This window comes from Leptodactylus fuscus, chromosome 3 (genome assembly GCF_031893055.1).
Source record: "Leptodactylus fuscus isolate aLepFus1 chromosome 3, aLepFus1.hap2, whole genome shotgun sequence".
Taxonomy (NCBI): Eukaryota; Metazoa; Chordata; class Amphibia; order Anura; family Leptodactylidae; genus Leptodactylus; species Leptodactylus fuscus.
Genome location: NC_134267.1, coordinates 28,124,885 through 28,149,681, shown reverse-complemented (window position 1 = coordinate 28,149,681; position 24,797 = coordinate 28,124,885). Strand labels below are relative to the sequence as shown.

The 24,797-nt window shown below is 48.3% G+C and overlaps 2 protein-coding genes across 3 annotated transcripts in view; both read left to right on the top strand.

Moving 5' to 3' along the window:
• Positions 1-428: 428 nt before the first annotated feature.
• LOC142197214 (lactoylglutathione lyase-like) lies at positions 429-7,706 on the top strand. Of its 2 annotated transcripts, XM_075267358.1 has the most exons (7): positions 429-561; positions 3,947-4,029; positions 4,780-4,920; positions 6,071-6,133; positions 6,291-6,355; positions 6,498-6,587; positions 7,289-7,706. In XM_075267358.1, exons 1-7 carry the CDS (start codon positions 481-483, stop codon positions 7,375-7,377), a joined length of 612 nt encoding a protein of 203 aa, XP_075123459.1. In that variant the 5' UTR covers positions 429-480; the 3' UTR covers positions 7,378-7,706. The 2 variants fall into 2 exon arrangements, with proteins under 2 accessions (XP_075123459.1, XP_075123460.1); XM_075267359.1 differs by lacking the exon at positions 6,071-6,133 and having other exon boundaries at positions 430-561.
• A 1,921-nt stretch (positions 7,707-9,627) lies between these two features.
• BTBD9 (BTB domain containing 9) overlaps positions 9,628-24,797 on the top strand; it is a 52,211-nt gene continuing 37,041 nt past the window's right edge. The window contains exons 1-6 of the mRNA XM_075267326.1: positions 9,628-9,728; positions 10,232-10,436; positions 10,785-11,148; positions 12,314-12,578; positions 13,417-13,636; positions 13,857-13,976. Of these exons, the coding sequence (XP_075123427.1) occupies positions 10,252-10,436; positions 10,785-11,148; positions 12,314-12,578; positions 13,417-13,636; positions 13,857-13,976 (1,154 nt within the window). The 5' untranslated portion in view covers positions 9,628-9,728; positions 10,232-10,251. The remainder of the gene's footprint in view (positions 9,729-10,231; positions 10,437-10,784; positions 11,149-12,313; positions 12,579-13,416; positions 13,637-13,856; positions 13,977-24,797) is intronic.

Sequence of the window (24,797 nt, the reverse complement as noted above, 5' to 3'; positions counted from 1 at the left end):
TTATTAGCCTCCGCGGCAGAAATTTGTGCTAAAACTTTTTGCGGTTCCTGCAGATTTTGGTATAAGCCACAACACAATCGCACTGTCTGAATGCACCTTTATTTAAAGGTTATGTTTAGCAATAATTTATAAACGCCGACAGTTATAGGAATAGATAGAAGACACAGCAAATCCGTCATCACATCCCGTCAGCCTCCCGTACAGGGCACAGCCTGTCACACGTGTCCGCCATCTCACCCGCCCGGCGCTCGCTGTCACCTGGCTGTCACTTTCATCAATCCGCCCAATTTTATGACTGATAGCCCAATGAGCCAATCACAGCAGAGGAGGAGATGGGCGGAGCTCTATTCTCTATTAGGCAATGTTGTGAGCCAGGTATCAGTTGCCCCGCCCTCTGATCGTTAATTGGCTGCAGGTGGGCAGTGGGGCGGGACATCTGCTGGTGACGTCACTGGGCTGTGGTCCGTGTCACTCAGTGTCATGGCGGAGACGCAGGAGCTGCGCGGGCTGAGCGATGAAGCGGCGTATGCGGCCTGTAGTGACCCGGAGCCGGCAACTAAGGTACGAGGAGCCCCGGGGAAGAAGCGCTGCACACTGAGACCGGGGTATTAGAACTGTCACCTCCTGCCCGGCTATATAACCTGACTGTCACTCCCCGCCCCAGTGTATGATGTGACTGTCACCCCCTGCCCGGCTATGTGACCTGACTGTCACCCACTGCCACCCTCTATATAACCTGACTGTCACCCACTGCCACCCTCTATATAACCTGACTGTCACCCACTGCCACCCTCTATATAACCTGACTGTCACCCACTGCCACCCTCTATATAACCTGGCTGTCACCCACTGCCACCCTCTATATAACCTGACTGTCACCCACTGCCACCCGCTGTATAACCTGACTGTCACCCACTGCCACCCTCTGTATAACCTGACTGTCACCCCCTGCCACCCTCTGTATAACCTGACTGTCACCCCCTGCCACCCTCTGTATAACCTGACTGTCACCCACTGCCTCCCTCTGTATAACCTGACTGTCACCCCCTGCCACCCTCTATATAACCTGACTGTCACCCCCTGCCACCCTCTATATAACCTGACTGTCACCCCCTGCCACCCTCTATATAACCTGACTGTCACCCCCTGCCACCCTCTATATAACCTGACTGTCACCCCCTGCCACCCTCTATATAACCTGACTGTCACCCCCTGCCACCCTCTATATAACCTGACTGTCACCCCCTGCCACCCTCTATATAACCTGACTGTCACCCCCTGCCACCCTCTATATAACCTGACTGTCACCCCCTGCCACCCTCTATATAACCTGACTGTCACCCCCTGCCACCCTCTATATAACCTGACTGTCACCCCCTGCCACCCTCTATATAACCTGACTGTCACCCCCTGCCACCCGCTATATAACCTGACTGTCACCCCCTGCCACCCTCTATATAACCTGACTGTCACCCCCTGCCACCCTCTATATAACCTGACTGTCACCCACTGCCTCCCTCTATATAACCTGACTGTCACCCACTGCCTCCCTCTATATAACCTGACTGTCACCCACTGCCACCCTCTATATAACCTGACTGTCACCCACTGCCACCCTCTATATAACCTGACTGTCACCCACTGCCACCCTCTATATAACCTGACTGTCACCCACTGCCACCCTCTATATAACCTGACTGTCACCCACTGCCACCCTCTATATAACCTGACTGTCACCCCCTGCCACCCTCTATATAACCTGACTGTCACCCCCTGCCACCCTCTATATAACCTGACTGTCACCCCCTGCCACCCTCTATATAACCTGACTGTCACCCCCTGCCACCCTCTATATAACCTGACTGTCACCCCCTGCCACCCTCTATATAACCTGACTGTCACCCCCTGCCACCCTCTATATAACCTGACTGTCACCCCCTGCCACCCGCTATATAACCTGACTGTCACCCCCTGCCACCCTCTATATAACCTGACTGTCACCCCCTGCCACCCTCTATATAACCTGACTGTCACCCCCTGCCACCCTCTATATAACCTGACTGTCACCCACTGCCTCCCTCTATATAACCTGACTGTCACCCACTGCCACCCTCTATATAACCTGACTGTCACCCACTGCCACCCTCTATATAACCTGACTGTCACCCACTGCCACCCTCTATATAACCTGACTGTCACCCACTGCCACCCTCTATATAACCTGACTGTCACCCCCTGCCCAGCTCTGTGTGTCCTGATTGTCACCCCCTGCCCCAGTGTATGATGTGACTGTCTCCCCTTCTACCTCTCTATAACTTCATGGCCGGTTTCCCTCCCTTTCCGGACCCCCACTCCCCTGGTATTTCGGGTGCAGCCGCCTTTATCTCATGATATTTGACCTCTATTCCTAAAGAAGTTGATTCCAGACCCAGGGTGTAAGGTGCAGAATGTTTGTATATGGGTGAGGGTTTGTTACACTGTGTGGCTTCGCAATTATTATTGGTCACTTGTCCCTCCTATATATGATGTACGGTATATATACACAAACCTCATACTCCAGTCACCTCTAGAGCTGCAGCTTTCCTTTATTGCTGGATCAGTGTCTGTCTAGTGTCCGCACGTGGCCTACAGTGTAGAGCTCGGGCCCACCGCCACATCTGCCATGGAGTGACCTGAGGTGATGGCCTCTGGCCGGGCAGGCTTTTTTTTAATTGGCTGCTACCTATTGGATTATTGCAAAAGATGGCGGCCAATAATTTACTGAGCTGTCCGGGGTGCTGTCCAGGCCGGTCTCAGTAAGCTGTCCACCCCCAGGATTCACCTTATAGGATTTGGAGCCAGAGCCCTCTGCCATGTGGTGCTCTCTGAAAAGCTTTACCCAAACCGATCGGAGAGATCTCTTCCGTGGACATGTTATTACACAGACTAAACATACATCTATTAAGAAAGCAGATAACTCCATATACCACAGGATATCACCATATAGCGCTCAGATAACACCATATACCACAGGATATCACCATATACTGCTCAGATAACACCATATACCGTAGGATATCACTATATACCGCTCAGATTACATCATATACCACAGGATATCACCATATACCGCTCAGATAACACCATATACCGTAGGATATCACTATATACCGCTCAGATTACATCATATACCACAGGATATCACCATATACCGCTCAGATAACACCATATACCGTAGGATATCACTATATACCGCTCAGATAACACCATATACCACAGGATATCACCATATACCGCTCAGATAACACCATATACCGTAGGATATCACTATATACCGCTCAGATTACATCATATACCACAGGATATCACCATATACCGCTCAGATAACACCATATACCACAGGATATTACCATATACCGCTCAGATAACACCATATACCGTAGGATATCACTATATACCGCTCATATTACATTCTGCTATACATACAATACTATAATATACTGCGTAGTTATCCACCAAACTGTTTTGTGAAGAAAGTGTTTGTTGTTATTGGAATAATCCACTAGGTTGCTGAGCGGCCTAACATATCGCTGTGTGGGGTTTATATACTGTACAGAGGCCATATTACATGTTGGGGACTAGTAAGCTACGTCATGGTACATCACTTTATTCTGTCTCCTGTACTGTGTGGCTGTATACAGCAGATTGTGTGCTGGGGACCTTCCAGCCAAAGACAGAACAAACAGCTATAGGGGTCACAGTAGTCGCAGTATGAACAAACTCTTAAACCAGGGGGCCTTATAGGCCTCCTCACTACACTGCTATCTCCAGGTTTTCTGACATGTTGCGGTATTGCGCCGTGGCTGTGAAGGATGTGGCAGTGCTGCACCGTGGCTGTGGGGGATGTGGCAGTGCTGCGCCGTGGCTGTGTTTGTTGGATTTCTCATTGTGAGCCTTCTTCTTCTAGGACTTTATGATGCAGCAGACAATGCTCCGGATCAAGGACCCCCAGAAATCGCTGCCGTTCTACACCCAGTGCCTGGGCATGACGTAAGTTGGTGGTTACAGTACACCCCCTCCCCTCCGCTTGGTGATGGCGCTTCTATATACTGCCCAGTATCACGGTATATATTATAATTATTACTACAGGGTGCTGCTATAAACTGCCCAGTATTATGTATTATTATTATTACTACTATTACTACTACAGGGTGCTGCTATGCACTGCACAGTATTACGGTATATATTATAAATATTACTACAGGGTGCAGTTATACACTGTTTAGTATTATGTATTATTATTACTACTACTACAGGGTGCTGCTATACAATTTCTCAGTATTATGGTACATATTATTATTGCTCGTTCACACAGAATTTCTTGGCAGCGGATTTTGAAGCAGAATCCACCTCAAAATCCGCTGCCAAAAACGGCTCCCATTGACTTCAATCAGAGCTGCTCACTTTTTTTTTTTTTTTTCCCCCCACTAGCTAGTAGGGAAAAAAAGTAGAGACATGCCCCTTCTTCCTGCAGACTCCGTGGTTGACTCAGCTGCGGCGTCTGCAGCGTGAGACTCCCTCCTGATTAGGTCCATTCATTCAGGCCTAATCTGGAGCGGGATGCCGCTACAGGATGTTAGTGCACTGCATCGGCAATCCAACATAGTTATCTGCACGGTATGTTCACATGCGGAATCCATACAGGGTGCTGCTATACACTGATTATTATTATTATATTATTATGTGCGGTTATACACTGGCCAATATTATATATTATTATTACCTCTCGCTCCTCCTCAGACTCCTCCAGAAGTTCGACTTTCCTTCCATGAAATTCTCGCTCTACTTCATGGGCTACGAGGACAAGAAGGACATCCCCGAGGACTTAAAGGAGCGGGCGGCCTGGACATTCTCACGTAAAGCAACACTGGAGCTCACACAGTAAGATTTTACTCTCCTCAGGGTCGACTGCTGTGCTGTCTGCTATGCTTTACACTGCAGCTCAGTGCGGTGATCGACTTGGCTGCTCTGTTTGGAGCCTGAGCTGAACTGAAATTTACCTCCTAGCACCAACTAAGTATCAATGTATAAATAACACAAAAAATTCTTTTGATTTTAAATCTAAATTTATTGTTACAAAAATGTTTTTAATTGTAAAAAATATTGGTATCAGGAAAACAAACACATAAAAACATTTAAAAACACACAACAAGAGTAGAGGTCGCACTGGACTGAGCAGCTCCAAGATTAGGGCACTTAATTGAAAAATATCTGTAGCATTGCAAAGATCATACCCCCATCACCACTATATAGTAAGAGCATATAAGGTAACAGAACCAATGTAAAGTTACACACACATGCCAGTATTACATAAGCCAACCTACATAGGACAAAATGTGAAGCATATATATAAACCACTGCTCACCAGCTGCGACCTCCACTCTGAGCCCCGACGGACCTGCTTCTTCTGAAGAAGCAGGGGCGAAACGGTCCGTCGGGGCTCAGAGTGGAGGTCGCAGCTGGTGAGCAGTGGTTTATATATATGCTTCACATTTTGTCCTATGTAGGTTGGCTTATGTAATACTGGCATGTGTGTGTAACTTTACATTGGTTCTGTTACCTTATATGCTCTTACTATATAGTGGTGATGGGGGTATGATCTTTGCAATGCTACAGATATTTTTCAATTAAGTGCCCTAATCTTGTGATATTGTGGGCAATAGGAGCCTATTTACATTTATATATACAAAATACTGGGCCTCTCTATACACACATTTATTGTGGCTGTTCTCATCCCCTACACCACTAGCAGATTATACACCTGCTGGAGCTGCTCAGTCCAGTGCGACCTCCACTCTTGTTGTGTGTTTTTAAATGTTTTTATGTGTTTGTTTTCCTGATACCAATATTTTTTACAATTAAAAACATTTTTGTAACAATAAATTTAGATTTAAAATCAAAAGAATTTTTTGTGTTATTTATACATTGATACTTAGTTGGTGCTTTGAGTTTTTTGCAGGTATCTTTGTTTTTTATCTAGTATTGAGATTGCTTTGGGTTTGATATTGAAATTTATCTCCTGTCTTACCAGATTTGAGCTGCACCGCGGTACTGCCTCTATGCTCTGCTCCCAGCGTTACGACCTACAGTTTATGTAAATCCCTCACTGCCCCAGCACCAGCTTGTGTTCTTATTTATAATATAGCGTCCTGTAGGGCAGTAGTGGGGGGCATTGGGGGCAGCTGACTATAAGGTCATCCTCTCCGCAGAGCAGCCCCTCCCCTCTGACTCCTGTATTCTGTTTCCTGCAGTAACTGGGGGACTGAGAATGACGAGAAGCCCTATCACAACGGGAACTCGGACCCTCGAGGATACGGTGAGTTGTCAGAAACCCAGAAGATGACTGTCTTTGATTCTTGTGGTGTGAATAGTGTATTGTCCTCTGTTATCAGCCACTTCTCACTACATGGTGACTGGCCCTTTAATTCACAGAGCTGACTCCTCCTCCCCTTTCACAGGTCACATCGGTATCGCAGTCCCAGATGTCTACGCTGCTTGTAAACGCTTTGAGGAGCTCGGAGTGACATTTGTGAAGAAACCGGATGATGGTAAATAACGTGCTATATGGCTCATCCAGGATCGGGAGGGGGGGGGGGGGTATAGAATGGAAAGTGTAGTAATGTAGTCATCCTCAGTCACATCCACAGCTGCATTCTCAATGCTTATACTCCAGTCACATCCACAGCTGCGTTCATGGTGCCTATACTCCAGTCACATCCACAGCTGCGTTCATGGTGCCTATACTTTAGTCACATCAAGAGCTTTAATTACAATTATATACAGCAGTCACATCCACAGCTGCACACGGAAGTGCCTTAAAAGATTAACTACTTAGATCCCATAACGGCCTTGTGATAGATGGTCGCTCGGTGTACAGCACTACACTTCCCACAATGTAGTGCAACAAACTGGTGCTTATGATCCTCCCTTGGGTGGGGCTTAGTTGTCATGTGACTGCACAGCTGATATTTATGTGACACATGGTGATGTGATGTCTGTAAAATTGTAAGTGCAGCTCTGGGTGTGACTGGAGGATGGGTAATTACATTGCACTAATGTAAGATAAATGTCTCCTAGCACATCCGGGCCTGCACTGTACTGTAGCAGTGAGAGGGGTGAAGAAATCAGTAGCACTGTTGGTACAGCTTTGGCTGTGACAGGAGTATGAGGCCTTTTGGCTATAACCTGTTAGATGGCGCTCGTGTGCTGGTTGCAGCTCTCTGATCTGTGTTTGTTTTTTTTCCTCCAGGTAAAATGAAGGGTTTGGCGTTTGTTCAGGACCCGGATGGTTACTGGATTGAGATTCTGAGCCCTAATAACATGGTGTGCATTGTGTGATGCTCCGCCATCGTTCTACGCTGGACCCCGCACGCCGCCTTTATCTTGAGAGCTTCTCATGTTGTGCTGCAGAAGTCGCGCTGTTACCATACAGATCACCGGATGGCGCTCGCCCTGCAGAGCATTACACTACATCAGACACCAGCACTTAGTGAAAGACCGCTCCTTGTGTTATAGGTCGTGTGACCTCCCCTCATCCAGTGACTGAAGACCCGTCAGTATTACCCTAGATTTAGTGCCTTAACTGGGGCGGCGCCAGTGTAGAAGACCGCCATCGCCGCGCTGTACGATCAAAGCGTTATAATAAACTGGATATTACTGTTGAGAGTTATTGTCTGCTGGGAGTTGTCTGCTTTATTTTGGGTATGGTCTCGATGGGGATGTCAGTGACAGTGTTGTCATAGAGACTTGTGTGGCTGTAGCCCGTCGTCCACACCGGTGAGGGCTGGTGATGTGTAATATAGGAGTGCAGGGCTGATATCTGCTGTGTGATGATGTCATAGTTACAGACCGCCCATCAGTATATGCCCTATATGGGACAGTGACTGTCAATGTCTGTAAAGCGCTGCGGAATATGATGGCGCTATACAAGTAAGCATAATAAATAAATATAAAAATTTCCTAATGGGGCATTATAGTATGGATGGGGGGGGGGAGCTAATTGATGCATTATAGTGTGGGTGTGGCAACTAACAGCATTCATGCCCCCACACAGTATAATGCCCCCTTCCAGTGTCTCCTTGCCGTATGCTTCAGTAATTGTCAATGCTGCTGCTTGCACAAGAGCCGTCATGTGTGAAGACCACAAGGATGATTCCTGCGGCCGCTAGTGCAATAGATTAGGGCTTGGCGGACAGGAAGAGGAAGGTTTCTCATGGCCACTGCTGTAATGTAAGTGCTGAGACGCGGGGGTCTGCCAGCTGAGTTATATAGTATGGAGGGCATTACATCTCACATCTGCTGTAGTGTGTGTATATATATATATATATATATATATATATATATATAATCTTCCTTATATTACATCACACACCATCTAATGTGATGTATGTATATACACACCAAAAATAGATGATGTAATATAAAGGAAATATACTGTATATAGCTCCTCATATTACATCATCTATTATACATATTGGTCCTTATAGTGTATATATATTGTATATGTTGCTCCTTTATATTACATAATCTATTATATACGTCGCTCCTGATATCACACACACACACACATATTTATATATATATTTCTCCTTATATTACGTCATTTATTGTATATGTTGCTCCTGATATTATCATCTATATATGTGGCTCCTTATATTATAAGGCAGGGGTAGGGAACCTTCGGCTCTCCAGCTGCTGTGAAACTACACCTCCCAGCATGCTCCATTCACTTCCATGGGAGTTCCCAGAACAGCAGAGCCAGTGTGCATGCTGGGAGTTGTAGTTTTGCAACAGCTGGAGAGACATACGTTCCCTACCCCTGTTATAAGGGCTAGTTCACACGTGGGCAAAGGGGAGGTTTTTGACAGCGGATTTCGCTTCAAAATCAGCCCCTTTACAATGGAGCCCTATGTGAACAGCTAGCTTTTTTTTCTGCTAGGTTTTTTTCAGCTAGCAGAAAAAAGAAGCGACATGACCTTTCTTCAGGCGTTTTCTGCCTGAAGAAAGCAATAGAAGTGAATGGGAGGCAAAAACCGCGGCTTTTTGCAAAAATAAGCGACGCGGTTTTTTCAGCCCACTCACTTTATGGGAGGGTAAAACAGCCTGGCTTTTTTTGGAAGCGGTTTTTACAAAAAAAAAAAAAAAACTCCAAAAAAAGCTTGGCAAGGTAAAAAAAAAAAAAAAAAAGCTAATTAGGAAGCGTTTTTTTTCAGGACCAAAATAAGCCAGGAGGTTTTTACATGTGAACTAGCCTTATATCCCTCCTGTGCACACACTGCAGTTCTCCTCTATGTAGACTGTCCAGGTTGTATTGATGATAAGAAATGAGATAATTTTGCAGATAATCTGAATCTGTGTGTCTCCATGGTTGCAGTCACACCCTGTGTAGTCGGACCTCGCAGTCCTCATGGTCTCCTCTCTACAGAGGGGCTGTACTGAAGACTAACCACATCCCGCGGTAGTGGTGATCACGTGACTATTGAGGTCACATGATCATTCTGCTCCCAGCTTCGGCCATTTTCTTGACGCCCTGTATGAATCTGTATACTAGGAATTGTCCTCTTCTGACGGCCTGTTACGGCTTATTATGCCAGGAGTAAATATGGCCGCCCCGCGTTGGAACGTCGTGACGTAGGCTGCCGTTCAGTGGGCGGGACCTGGTGAGGCGTAGAGAGCTGTCAGTGCGGCTGGTTAGATCTGTGTGTGGTGTGTATATAAATAATATGTGTATTGGTGTAGTGTGATGTGTGTGTATGTGTATAGGTGTACTGTGAGGTGTGTATAGGTGAAGTGTGTGTATGTTTGTAGTGTGTGTATAGGTGTAGTGCGAGGTGTGTGTATGTGTATAGGTGTAGTGTGTGTATGGTTGTAGGGCGAGGTGTGTGTATGTATGTGTATAGGTGTAGTGTGATGTGTATGTGTATAGGTGAAGTGTGTGTATGTTTGTAGTGTGTGTATGTGTATAGGTATGTTTGTAGTGTGTGTATGTGTATAGTGTGATGTGTGTGTATGTGTACAGGTGTAGTGTGATGTGTGTGTATGTGTACAGGTGTAGTGTGATGTGTGTGTATGTGTATAGGTGTAGTGTGAGGTGCGTGCATATATCATTGATTATTGATCGTCGTCTATATGATCTGTGTGTTATATGTACGCCCTGTCCCTCTCACTGCTCCTCCTGTCCCTCTTCTTTCAGAGCTGCCAGTTGGCGCCAGGATGAGTAACAGCCACCCGCTGCGCCCGTACACTGCTATTGGTGAGATTGACCATGTGCACATCCTGTCGGAGCACGTGGGCGCCCTGATTAATGGCGAGGAGTACAGCGACGTCACCTTCATCGTGGAGAAGATGAGGTTCCCGGCCCACAGGGTCATCCTCGCCGCCCGCTGCCAGTACTTCAGGTACTATCATGTCAGCCCTCCATGTGGTCAGGATCTCTGCTCGCTGTCAGTGAATGGAAACCTTCTCCATCCACCTGGAATATTCCTGATATATTGTAACAAAGCCTCAGCTGTGACGCCAGTACTAGGTCCATACAGTTGTTGGTTTTTTTTTGGTTTTTTTCTAAATGTGTTCTCGCTCACTGACCGGAAACAGATGTAAGAAATGGAGGCAAAAAAGCTGCAGAACTTGTTGGACGGAATTTTTATTTCAGAATTTTTCTTGGTGATTATTAGTGAAGATTCCATGTGGGGTGGATACACAGGGGTATGACCGATTTGTGTGTATATCTATTGTGTATTACACAGGGCGCTCTTATATGGAGGAATGCGGGAGTCACGCCCGGAAGCGGAGATCACCCTGCAGGACACCAGCCCCGAGGCGTTCACCATGCTGATGAAGTACATGTACACGGGCCGGGCCAGTCTGCGTGATGAGCGGGAGGAGGTGCTGCTGGACTTCCTGAGCCTAGCCCACAAGTATGGCTTCCCCGAGCTGGAGGACTCCACCTCTGAGTACCTGTGCACCATCCTGAAGATCCAGAATGTCTGCATGGTCTACGACGTGGCCAGCCTCTACTCCCTGACCAAGCTCAGCACCACCTGCTGCATGTTCATGGACGGCAACGCCCAGGAAGTCCTCGCCAGCGACGGCTTCCTGACCCTCTCCAAGGTACCAACATCACTGCATGGAGTTCTAGGTTATCTATAACATGTTTGTGTAAAAGGTTCTAGATTGTAGATAGAGATCACTACACAGGATTGTTTGGCAGTCTAGAACCTTACACTGAACAACAGGGGTAAGCAACCTTTTTTGGTCAGTGTGCCGATCTGAATTAAAAAATCAAAGATGAGGTACTCGGAGTGCCGGGTAATAATTGTAAGACTGACGACCCCTATACTAAAGTCATATAGCACAAACCAAAACATAGAGGTGCTCTCATACTGCGCTCTCAGTCACATATGTTTACTGCTATTTGCCTGGGTACACGTGTTCTTTTCCATTAGAAGGGATGCAAGTAGATGTGTAACCCGCAGTTAGTAGTAAATGTATGCAACTGGTAGCAGAGTGAGGTATCACCAGTAGGGGGCGACACACAATGTACCTGGATGCTGCATCTAGTTCCCAGCCGCCAGTACCTTCGCCTTTCTGTAAGTGAAACGCAGATTAATTTCAGCTACATTTAATTCCTTGCAGTGCGGTAACCGGAATTAATAGGTGTCACACTTATACCAAAGTGACAGCACTGCTGCCTGGGGACTAGGTTTGGCTATAGCCGCATCTGGGTACACAGTGTGTCACCACCTAGAAAGAAACACCCTAAGGCTGAGGCCCCCCATTGCAGAAATGCAGCTTTTTGTGTCTATGTATGTATGTATCTCACAGCACAGGGTTCTAGGTTCTAAGGGCTCGTTCACATCTGCGCTCGGTCGCTGTTCATTCAGGTCTCCATTTCCTGCACAAAACAGAGCAGGAGACGGAAACCTGCAGGACTCTTTCATACCCTTCATTTGAATGGGTTTGAAAGCTGTCCGGCCGTGAGTGCCGGTGAGCATTTTATGCTCTCCGGCGAAACCGTTTTTTTTGTTTGTTTTTTTTTAAACGGACACAGAGTCGGACATGCAGTACTCTGTGTCCGGTTTAAAAAAAAGGGTTTCGCGGCTGAGAACATAAAACACTCACCAGCGCTCACGGCCGGACCCGGTCTGATAGCTTTCCATTTTCTGCATGCAGAAGACAGAAAGCTCAGAACGGAATCCGGGCGCTAGCGTGAACCCAGCGTCAGTCGCACACCAGTATAGATTTTCTGTAGTGACTGTGACCGCTCTCTCCGCAGGCCGCGCTCCTTGACATTGTGCGCAGAGACTCGTTTGCTGCTCCGGAGAAGGACATCTTCCAGTCCCTGATGCGCTGGTGCAGACACAACCCGAAGGAGAATCACTCGGAGATCATGGCCGCCGTACGCCTTCCGCTTATGAGCCTCACTGAGCTGCTCAATGTAGTCAGACCGTCGGCGCTGCTCACCCCGGACTCCATACTGGACGCCATTAAAGTGCGATCAGAAAGCCGTGACATGGACCTGAACTACCGCGGGATGCTGAGTAAGAGTCCGCTAATAAGATCATATAATGGGAAAGACCTACATGTAGTCCGCCAGCGGTCCTATCTGTTATGTGTTCTATACTCCAGTCACATCCAGAGCAGCAGGCTTCATCTTCATATCCTATTTATGCCTAGAGCCATATTCTAAATTCTTACACTCCAGTTACATCCAGAGCTCCAGTGACCATTTTATACTCCAAACACCTCCACAGCGGTCTTCATATTTCTTACGCAAGCTGCAGCCACAGTATTTTATAGCTCAGGCACCTGCTTAGTTACAGCCTCACTTTATTTGCATCCACAGCCTGTCATGACTTCTGTATTCCAGTCACATCCAGAGCTGCATCTACAATTCTCACACTTCATTCATATCCATTGTTGCATTAACATTTTCTAAACTCCAAACACATTCAAAGCTGCGTTCCAAATTATTTTCCAGATGCATCCAAAGCCTCACAGATGAGTCACGTTTCAAGCTGCGTTTACCAATGTAATACTCAGGTCACATCAAGAGCTGAATTTGTAATATATATTTTTTACTTGGTGTCCACCATCCAGACTCACACTCTGCGAGCAGCTTAGCCATGATCCCATGATGCACTGCAACATATGACAGGGTGGTGTTGTCCAAGTTCTATATACACTACAACTCCCACAATGTAACGCAGCAGAATATGCTTTATATATACTCTGCACATGTCATGAGAAAGCAGAGTGCAGCTCTGGATGTGACTGGTGTATGCAGGGGTTAGAGCAGGGTGGCTGGTGTATAGGGGGTGCAGTATTTTGGCCCCTGCCCTCTTTATCATTATAACCAGTCTCTTACTCTTCCCCCAGTCCCGGAGGAGAATATCGCTACCATGAAGTACGGTGCGCAGGTGGTGAAGGGCGAGCTGAAGTCGGCCCTGCTGGATGGAGACACTCAGAACTATGACTTAGATCATGGATTTTCCCGGCACCCGATTGAAGACGACTGCCGCTCCGGCCTGGAGGTGAAGCTGGGGCAACCGTGCATCATCAATCACATCCGTCTCCTCCTGTGGGATCGGGACAGCCGGTACGTCCATGACAAGGGGCTCATGATCGCCCTCTCACTTGGCTCATCTTAGGAGATTATAATAGCAGGGCTGTACAAGGCTCTCCTGGTTCACAAACAAAATGCATGACCGTCAGTAAAGACTGACACACGTGCAGGGCAGGAGAAGGGTTTATATCCAGGGCCTTGTTCTATGTCTAGATGGTCGTTGCCTCTAATACAGAACTGTTTGTCACTGCAGGTCCTACTCCTACTACATCGAGGTCTCTATGGACGAGCTGGACTGGATACGCGTCATTGACCACGCTCATTATTACTGTCGCTCCTGGCAGAAGCTCTACTTCCCGGCCCGGGTGTGCAGGTATGTGCAGTTATCTGCTGTCCACATAATGTGATGTAAAGGGGAGATCCACCATTATAAGTGCGGAAAACTGTAGGGGGAAGGCAAAGAAAGCAGCAGTCGCCCTGTATACTGCCAGGCACAAGTATGGTGACCAGTGCAGAAGAGGTCTGGGAACTAGTAATGTATCTCCTCATATATCAACAAAGCCTCTGCCCCAAATAAGGTGATACCCCACCTCCAGGATAAGTAATGTAAGGTATGTACACAGTGACTGTACCAGCAGACTAGTGAGTGCAGCTCTGGAGTATAATACAGGATGTAACTCAGGATCAGTACAGGATAAGTAATGTAATGTATGTACACAGTGACTGCACCAGCAGAATAGTGAGTGCAGCTCTGGAGTATAATACAGGATGTAACTCAGGATCAGTACAGGATAAGTAATGTAATGTATGTACACAGTGACTGCACCAGCAGAATAGTGAGCGCAGCTCTGGAGTATAATACAGGATGTAACTCAGAATCAGTACAGAATACGTAGGGTAAGTGGCTACTCAGTCTACTACAGCAGTCTGCACCCTGCACTGTCCTCCTTTCCTCTCTAGATCTCTCCTTGCACCATCCTCCTCATCTTGTCGCTGGCGGATATGTTAATCGTATCTGTTGTTTGCACTTGTTATATAATGTGATTTTCGCGCTCGCCGGCCGCTCGCCTCCGTGTAATAAGCTTCTTGTGCTGTAAACTGTCGCTACTAATTGGGATGTAGTGGTTAATAATACAGGTGCAGTGTGCACTGTGTCCACCTGGTGGCAGTGTTGTCCCTTCTGGCACCGCTCTGTGTAATTCGGTGAAGTCACCGACTGTGAGATTTGCTTTTTTGTTTCAGGTTTGATAGATAACGCCTAGAATAGAAGAGAAAGAGGGGGCGCCACATGACACTGATCCCTATCAGCATGGAGGAGCTCATGTTATCTCTGCATGCAGTGGGAAACTTAAAGGGACACTAACCTATAATCAGCAGCTTATAACAGTGCTGTAATGTAATAAGAGGAGAGGGGGCGGAATATCACATCTGCGTATGTATCTGCAGGAGGCCCTGTGTTAAAGCAGGAGATGGGTGTAGCGGTGTATTACAGCAGGAGATGATGGGTGTAGTGGTGTATTACAGCAGGAGATGATGGGTGTAGTGGTGTATTACAGCAGGAGATGATGGGTGTAGCGGTGTATTACAGGAGGAGATGATGGGTGTAGCGGTGTATTACAGCAGGAGATGATGGGTGTAGTGGTGTATTACAGCAGGAGATGATGGGTGTAGTGGTGTATTACAGGAGGAGATGATGGGTGTAGTGGTGTATTACAGCAGGAGATGATGGGTGTAGTGGTGTATTACAGCAGGAGATGATGGGTGTAGCGGTGTATTACAGGAGGAGATGATGGGTGTAGCGGTGTATTACAGCAGAAGATGATGGGTGTAGTGGTGTATTACAGCAGGAGATGATGGGTGTAGCGGTGTATTACAGGAGGGGATGATGGGTGTAGTGGTGTATTACAGCAGGAGATGATGGGTGTAGTGGTGTATTACAGCAGAAGATGATGGGTGTAGTGGTGTATTACAGCAGGAGATGATGGGTGTAGCGGTGTATTACAGGAGGGGATGATGGGTGTAGTGGTGTATTACAGCAGGAGATGATGGGTGTAGTGGTGTATTACAGCAGGAGATGATGGGTGTAGTGGTGTATTACAGCAGGAGATGATGGGTGTAGTGGTGTATTACAGCAGGAGATGATGGGTGTAGTGGTGTATTACAGCAGGAGATGATGGGTGTAGTGGTGTATTACAGCAGGAGATGATGGGTGTAGCGGTGTATTACAGCAGGAGATGATGGGTGTAGTGGTGTATTACAGGAGTAGATGATGGGTGTAGTGGTGTATTACAGCAGGGGATGATGGGTGTAGCGGTGTATTACAGCAGATGATGGGTGTAGCGGTGTATTACAGCAGGAGATGATGGGTGTAGCGGTGTATTACAGGAGTAGATGATGGGTGTAGCGGTGTATTACAGCAGGGGATGATGGGTGTAGCACTGTATTACAGCAGGGGATGATGGCCATCTTGTTTGAGCTGCTGGTAACAGTATTTAGAGAACTGCTTTATGGTAGTTACATGGACCTTGTGATATAAATGTCTGGATATAACGATCTAGTTAGACTTCTTTTGTAGAGTGTTTTGGGCGTGCTCTATGATGTCACCTATAGACTTCTTTTGTAGAGTGTTGTGGGCGTGCTCTATGATGTCACCTATAGACTTCTTTTGTAGAGTGTTTTGGGCGTGCTCTGTGACTCATGTAATACTAAGTATTCCCCAGTGATGGGTACTCATAGTATATTTAGGGGTCTCACCTCAGAGCCCACATCTGGTTCTGCACTTGGGTGTCGGATCTGTCTGATACGTATAGAAGTCGCCGGAGATCTGTGTAGTCCGCTGCTGCCACCGCCGCCACCTCCTGTCCACCATCTTCCTATTGCTCGGTTCACGGCCGCTGTGGGACTTGCGCAGCAAAACACAAAAAGTTCCGGCAGCAGTTCTGGAAACCTGAAAATTAATTACAGCCATAAATTTTTATTTCCCTCTTTTCTGGCGGGGGAGGGGACTAGCGTGGGCATTCGCGGCATTTCTCTTTCTCGGCCGGTTCAGTTAATTGCACTTTTTGCGAGCGGCTGGAGGCTTTGTCTCTCTTTTATTTCTGTCCAATGTGTGATCGAGAGCGGACAATTTGTTATTGGCGCGGCGGGGGCCCCGGGGACCTCATTACGGGCAGCACAGACGACGTCCCCGCTCCGCACATCGCACCTTCCTGCTTGTTTTCTGCTGAATTCAGGTCGTTGTCACATTAAACGAGGTCTAAAACATTCTCCGCTCGGCGGACATCATGGCGATTATAAGCGGCTGTCAAGCAGCACTGCAACACCCCCTCCCCATGTATAGGCAACACCAGCGGCACCGGAACCCCCCCATATGTAGGAAACTCCTGCGGCATCATAACCCCCTCATATGTAGGCAACACCTGTGACACCGCAACTCCCCATATGTAGGCAACACCTGCGGCACCACAATCCTCTCCACATGTGCAGTCAACACAAGCGGGGGCACCGCAACATTCCCCCCCCCCCCCCCCTCCATGTGTGGCCAACACCAGCAGCGGCACTACAACCCCCTTATTTGTTGCCACCAGCAGTGGCAATGCAACAGCCCCACCCCCCCATGTGTAGCCAACACCAGCGGCACCGCATCCCCCTCTGTGTAGCCAACACCTGCGGCAGCGCAACCTCTTCCCATGTGTAGCCAACACCAGCGGCATTGGAGCCCACCTTCCCCCTCCGCACACACCTGGCGCCATCCGCTCCGACCATGAGCCTAACATTATTCTTTCTTTACACTCCGGTCACATCCAATCCCATCTTACTTCTTTGTTGCATCTGGTTTATTCGTTGTTGCTTTAGCCCTTATTATACTCCAGTCACATCCAAATCTACATCAATACATCTAAGCACTCTGAATTTGCATGAGCACTGATCTATTATATGCAGCTTTGGAGGTGACTGGAGACCAGCACACACTACTGTAATGATAGGATGTCTGATGTGAACAATTCCCATAATCCAGATTATATCCAGGAGGGGGCAGTAAAAGCTCCTGCAACCAAGAAAGCAGCAGCTTTGGGTGTGACTGGAGTACATGATGAGTAGTGATGTATCCTGGGTGACCAGAGATGGACTATATTGTCAGCCATTATTTTGTGCATCTGCCTCTGTTGTAGCCTGTTCTTAGTTGCCATACACACGGTGCGCAGCGTGCGGTCAGAGTGCTGTGGTCTCCCCTCCCTTGAGGCTGCACTGCTGATCGGGGGTCTGTCCCCCTGCTCGTCTGCTGATGGCTTCCCCTGTCTTGTGTCCCTCCCTCCATGGTTGGATTTCCCGCTAATCCCCCCTGACCTCACAGCCGCCGCTCACATAATCCGCTTTTCTCTCTCCATCTCCGTGACCGGAGCCGCTTATCCTGAAGTCTGAGTGATGAGCGGCATGTGTATGGAGAGTGCGGAGCGTACTGCAGCGATGGACTACAAGTCCCAGCAGTCTTTGAAAGATTTCCATTTGTCTTCAATGCCCAGAGGTTGTGATGTGTCCGGTGGGAGGAGCTCAGAGATCAGCGGGCCCTGCACTTGGGGTTGGGTCCCTGTGGCCCCTCCAGTGTAGTACTTGCTGGGCCTGGATTACATGGCACTCTAGTTGCATCAAAAGTTGCAGTCACAGTTTAGCTCTCAGGCTGTCACTGTCATTGCATCCCCTCACACTCACGTGTCATTGCACCCCCTGCTGGCCATTATCTGTATACTTTGTGTTAGTGCAGCTGTGGATGTGACTGGAGTATAACATGACCTGCACTAACACTAGCTGATAAGCTTTAGGATTAATTGTGAATGCAGCTCCGGCTATAATCGGAGTATAGTGTTAGGTGACACTAGGAGAGCTGTAGATGCAGCTCTGGCTGTGACTGGAGGGTCCTGGAGTCTGACAACGAGCAGTGATGTGAATAATGCTCCACACACAGCTAATTCTGTACAATGTCCCTCTCCATGTCTTTTGTTTCTCCGTGGATCCACTGGGTATCTGTCAGCGACCGAGCCCGCAGGACTATAAGAAATCTGCTTGTACTATTGGGACCTTGTAGGTGTCTCTTATACTCCGGTCACATCCAAAGCTGCATGTAGCAATGTTGCCTTCATGCTAGCTGTCAGCGGCAGGTGCTGCCTGTTCAGAATACAGTATGCTTTGACTGTATGGCATTGTGGGAGATGTAGAGTTTGCATCAGGCATTGTACACAGGTTAGATGTAGAGCAGCTGGAATGCCTAAGCAGTGAATTGGTCAGTGACCACCAGATGGCAGTGTGTGACCACAGCTGAGCGCAGCTCCTGAATGTCCCTGTGTATACTCAACTCTGTCCACAGAGATCAGGAGGGTCTGCATCATAAAGGGCTCATGACCATGAACATTGAGACGGCACATCCCTTTAATCCGGCGTCTTATTTCCTGTCATCAATGTCCTGCACAGATCTGCCAATATAGTCACTCTCTACAGACACCTGAGCAATCATGGCTGACAATCACTCTGATCAGTATGATATCAGCTGTGACATTCTGACCACCAGGTGTCACTGTGCAGTATGACCATCGAAGGGTAGACACCCCTACAGATGAACAATGGGGCCTGGGGGAGGGGAATAAGATGCTTCAACCCTCTATCTCTTCCCTTCCCCTGGACCACCCCACCCCATTCACATTACACAATCCATCTGATGTAACTATACTAATTAACTCAAGCCTGACTTACATGGGAGACATGTTCTTATTGGGGCTGAATAGGCACCAGGCTTATACAGTCACCACTAGGAGGAGCTCACTACATACAGATTATACAGTCACCACTAGGGGGAGCTCACTACATACAGATTATACAGTCACCACTAGGGGGAGCTCACTACATATAGAATATACAGTCACCAGTAGGAGGAGCTCACTACATACAGATTATACAGTCACCACTAGGGGGAGCTCACTACATATAGAATATACAGTCACCAGTAGGAGGAGCTCACTACATACAGATTATACAGTCACCACTAGGGGGAGCTCACTACATACAGATTATACAGTCACCACTAGGGGGAGCTCACTACATATAGAATATACAGTCACCAGTAGGAGGAGCTCACTACATACAGATTATACAGTCACCACTAGGGGGAGCTCACTACATATAGAATATACAGTCACCAGTAGGAGGAGCTCACTACATACAGATTATACAGTCACCACTAGGGGGAGCTCACTACATATAGAATATACAGTCACCAGTAGGAGGAGCTCACTGCATACAGATTATACAATCACCACTAGGGGGAGCTCACTACATACAGAATATACAGTCACCAGTAGGAGGAGCTCACTGCATACAGATTATACAGTCACCACTAGAGGGAGCTCACTACATACAGATCTGTACATTACAATTAAACTTAATGATAGATTTGTCTTCTGCAGTCTCCTGAGCTCCCGCCAGTGTTGAGTCTTTTCTACAGAGGATCTGGTGCTTTGGATCAAATCTCTGACCACTATAAAGCTTTAGTTAGGACTCAGCAGATAATTTTAAGCTTATAATGTATAAAGCTGCAGAGCTTGTTCTATGTGATGACATCTACAGTCACTGTCAGACTGTGGTCATGGCTTTATATAGTATAACGGCCAGTAATCTGGTAGATTGGCCACTAGGGCGACTCTGCTGATGCCTTTAAGGCCATATCCTGTCCTATATGTGTATACTTGCAGGCTCTTATTATTCTATATCCCATGGAGTTGAGGTGTGCGGTGCCCCCTGGTGACCGGTCTTGCTGGTATAATCCCCACACTACATGTTGCCCCACGCCTGGTCCGTCTCTTGCCTGGCACATCATCACAAGTCCTAAGCAGCTGTAATTTGCTGTGCCCGGTCGCTCCATCCATTCTGAGCCGCCTGTGCCTCCTGCGCCTGTACATTCATCAGCCTCCCCCTTCATACAGAGCAGCACAAGCGCAGCGCAGAATTGAATATAAAGCCGACGTGACAATGTGCGAGCGTCACTGATCTAGGCTGTAATTGAAAGACGGCGCTGGAAATAAGGAAGAAATGGAGAAATAAGAATAGTCCTTAAAGTGAAATGAATGTGAGACGTCAGCGAGGCAGAACGTAGACGGTGGGGATCAGGCATGACAGGGAGGGGGTGCAACGAGTAGAGGAACATTACTGCGCAGAGGTCACATCATCACACGTTGCGTCACCCGCCGATGTAAAGTAGATTATGAGAGTTGTTATTGATTGTCCAGTCTGATTCAGTACATCTCCCACAATGCACTTCAACAGTAAGGACCTAAACATGGAGGAGGAATTATAGTATTCCCTAGTCTGCTGTCCCCATAGTGTACACTGCTGGAAAGCTCTGGGTGGGCGAGGGGGCCAGTGTGGACGACTTCATGTCTCATGACTTTTTGCTGCTTTGTTAACAAGGCATCTGAGTTGTATTGTGCATATACAGTGTGTATATGATCTGCTTATGGCTATACAGTGTGTGTATCATCTGCTGATGGGTGTACAGTGTGTGTATCTTCTGCTGATGGGTGTACAGTGTGTGTATCATCTGGGTGTACAGTGTGTATATCTTCTGCTGATAAGTGGGTATCTATAATGTTATACACGACATATCTATCATCTACCTGTGTATGTGTGATAAGTGTTACACGGCTGATGTGCATGATCTACTCAGGGCTTGTTCACATCTGCACCCCGGGTCTCCGTTATGTAAGTTTCCGTTTCCTGCCTGAAACTGGGCAGGAGATGGAAACCTGCAGTCATTTTTCAAACCCATTCATATGAATGGGTTTGAAAAGTGTCCGGCCGTGAGCATCCTTGAGCGTTTTGTGCTCTCCGGTGAAACCAGGTTTTTGTTTTTTTTTTTGTTTTTTTTTTTAACTGGACACAGAGTACTGCATGTCCGACTTTGTGTCCGGTTAAAAAAAAAAAACTTTCGCCACGGAGACCACAATACGCTCGCCGGCGCTCACGGCCGGACACAGCTTGACAGGTTTCAAGACGGAAACCTGAAAACGGAAATCAAGCGCTGATGTGAACCCAGCGTAACCCAGAAGCACAAATTACCCACAAAGCAGCAGCAACAGGCAATACAGACCACTAGGATGCCATCATTTCCCACCTGTTATGTTCAGCCCCCTCTTCTTCCTCTCTGCTGTTGTGCTGCTGTTCTCTGGTATCAGCCCCCTCTTGTTCCCCTCCCCTGTTGTGCTGCTGTTCTTTGGTATCAGCCCCCTCTTCTTCCCCTCCGCTGTTGTGCTGCTGTTCTCTGGTATCAGCCCCCCCTTGTTCCCCTCCGCTGTTGCTCTGTTGCTCTCTGGTATCAGCCCCCTCTTGTTCCCCTCCGCTGTTGTGCTGCTGTTCTCTGGTATCAGCCCCCTCTTGTTCCCCTCCCCTGTTGTGCTGCTGTTCTCTGGTATCAGCCCCCTCTTGTTCCCCTCCCCTGTTGTGCTGCTGTTCTCTGGTATCAGCCCCCTCTTGTTCCCCTCCGCTGTTGTGCTGCTGTTCTCTGGTATCAGCCCCCTCTTGTTCCCCTCCGCTGTTGCTCTATTGTTCTCTGGTATCAGCCCCCTCTTGTTCCCCTCCGCTGTTGTGCTGCTGTTCTCTGGTATCATCTCCCTCTTGTTCCCCTCCGCTGCTGTTCTCTGGTATCAGCCCCCTCTTGTTCCCCTCCGCTGTTGCTCTGCTGTTCTCTGGTATCAGCCCCCTCTTGTTCCCCTCCCCTGTTGTGCTGCTGTTCTCTGGTATCAGCCCCCTCTTGTTCCCCTCCCCTGTTGTGCTGCTGTTCTCTGGTATCAGCCCCCTCTTGTTCCCCTCCCCTGTTGTGCTGCTGTTCTCTGGTATCAGCCCCCTCTTGTTCCCCTCCCCTGTTGTGCTGCTGTTCTCTGGTATCAGCCCCCTCTTCTTCCCCTCCCCTGTTGTGCTGCTGTTCTCTGGTATCAGCCCCCTCTTGTTCCCCTCCGCTGTTGCTTTGCTGTTCTCTGGTATCAGCCCCCTCTTGTTCCCCTCCGCTGCTGTTCTCTGGTATCAGCCCCCTCTTGTTCCCCTCCGCTGTTGTGCTGCTGTTCTCTGGTATCAGCCCCCTCTTGTTCCCCTCCGCTGTTGTGCTGCTGTTCTCTGGTATCAGCCGTATCAGCCCCCTCTTGTTCCCTTCTGCTGTTGTGCTGCTGTTCTCTGGTATCAGCCCCCTCTTGTTCCCCTCCGCTGTTGTGCTGCTGTTCTCTGGTATCAGCCCCCTCTTGTTCCCCTCCGCTGTTGTGCTGCTGTTCTCTGGTATCAGCCGTATCAGCCCCCTCTTGTTCCCTTCTGCTGTTGTGCTGCTGTTCTCTGGTATCGGCCCCCTCTTGTTCCCCTCCGCTGTTGTGCTGCTGTTCTCTGGTATCAGCCCCCTCTTGTTCCCCTCCGCTGTTGTGCTGCTGTTCTCTGGTATCAGCCGTATCGGCCCCCTCTTGTTCCCCTCCGCTGTTGTTCTCTGGTATCGGCCCCCTCTTGTTCCCCTCCGCTGTTGTGCTGCTGTTCTCTGGTATCAGCCCCCTCTTGTTCCCTTCTGCTGTTGTGCTGCTGTTCTCTGGTATCGGCCCCCTCTTGTTCCCCTCTGCTGTTGTGCTGCTGTTCTCTGGTATCGGCCCCCTCTTGTTCCCCTCCGCTGTTGTGCTGCTGTTTTCTGGTATCAGCCCCCTTTTGTTCCCCTCCGCTGTTGCTCTGTTGTTCTCTGGTATCAGCCCCCTCTTGTTCCCCTCCGCTGTTGTGCTGCTGTTCTCTGGTATCAGCCCCCTCTTGTTCCCCTCCGCTGTTGTGCTGCTGTTCTCTGGTATCAGCCCCCTCTTGTTCCCCTCCGCTGTTGTGCTGCTGTTCTCTGGTATCAGCCCCCTCTTGTTCCCCTCTCCTGTTCTCTGGTATCGGCCCCCTCTTGTTCCCCTCCGCTGTTGTGCTGCTGTTCTCTGGTATCAGCCCCCTCTTGTTCCCCTCTCCTGTTCTCTGGTATCGGCCCCCTCTTGTTCCCCTCCGCTGTTGTGCTGCTGTTCTCTTGTATCAGCCCCCTCTTGTTCCCCTCCGCTGCTGTTCTCTGGTATCAGCCCCCTCTTGTTCCCCTCCGCTGTTGCTCTGCTGTTCTCTTGTATCGGCTGCGGCCTGCATTACACGATTATCCCGGAGACTTCCCAGACAGGAGGATGTTCATGGTTGAGCAGAGTGGAGTTGGCGCGGTGGCATTAGTGATGTATTACTCCACAGTGCACTAACAAAACCTGACCTGACGGCTGCAATAACCGGCTTCATATCATCACCGCGCAGCACAAACAGCAGCGCCAAAAAGCCGACAACCACTAAAAAACCCATCTCTGCTATTACACGAGGATGAGGAGTCTCGTTGACTTTTCAATTGTGCGAAAATGACGGCAGATCTCTCGCTTCTCTCCACGCTGGAGCTAATCTACCTCAACCGGCAGGACGGCGCCGAGATAGGGGAAGGCAATGAGGCTGCGAGGCGGCTGCACACAGACGCTTATTTTATTACACCAATTACTCTGCAGAGTCCATCATTTTAGGAATCATTAGACGCCTCACACAAAAATCCTGACGTGGTGATAACCGGAGCCTCGGCAATACACCGGAGTCGTGATTGTCAGGGACAGGCACATTCATCTACAGCTCTCATGTGATGTGTATTGTATATACTAAACTTGTGTCTATGAGCTGCCAGGAGGAGCAGTGAGGGGGCCAACAACTTGTATGAGCTCAAAACAGTCTCACATAACAGTTTGTCGCTGACCAGGATCATTCAGTGGGTGGGCGTTGTCCTGGTTGATGTCCTGCAGGGGAGTCACTATGATGGTTACCCATCACTACATTACTCCAGCCATGTCAGATGGTTTGTACAGTCTGAGGCAGTGTAGAAGAGGAGTAATCATGTCACTGGAGTCTTATACTCTGGTCATGTCCAAAGCTGCATTCACTATTCTTGTACTCCACTCACTTCCAGAGCTGCATTCACTATTCTTGTACTCCAGTTACTTCCAGAGCTGCATTCACTAGTCTTGTACTCCAGTCACTTCCACAGCTGCATTCACTATTTTTATGCTCCACTCACTTCCACAGCTGCATTCACTAGTCTTACACTCGCTATATTTCCACTCTAGTCCAGTTGTGCTGTATGGCC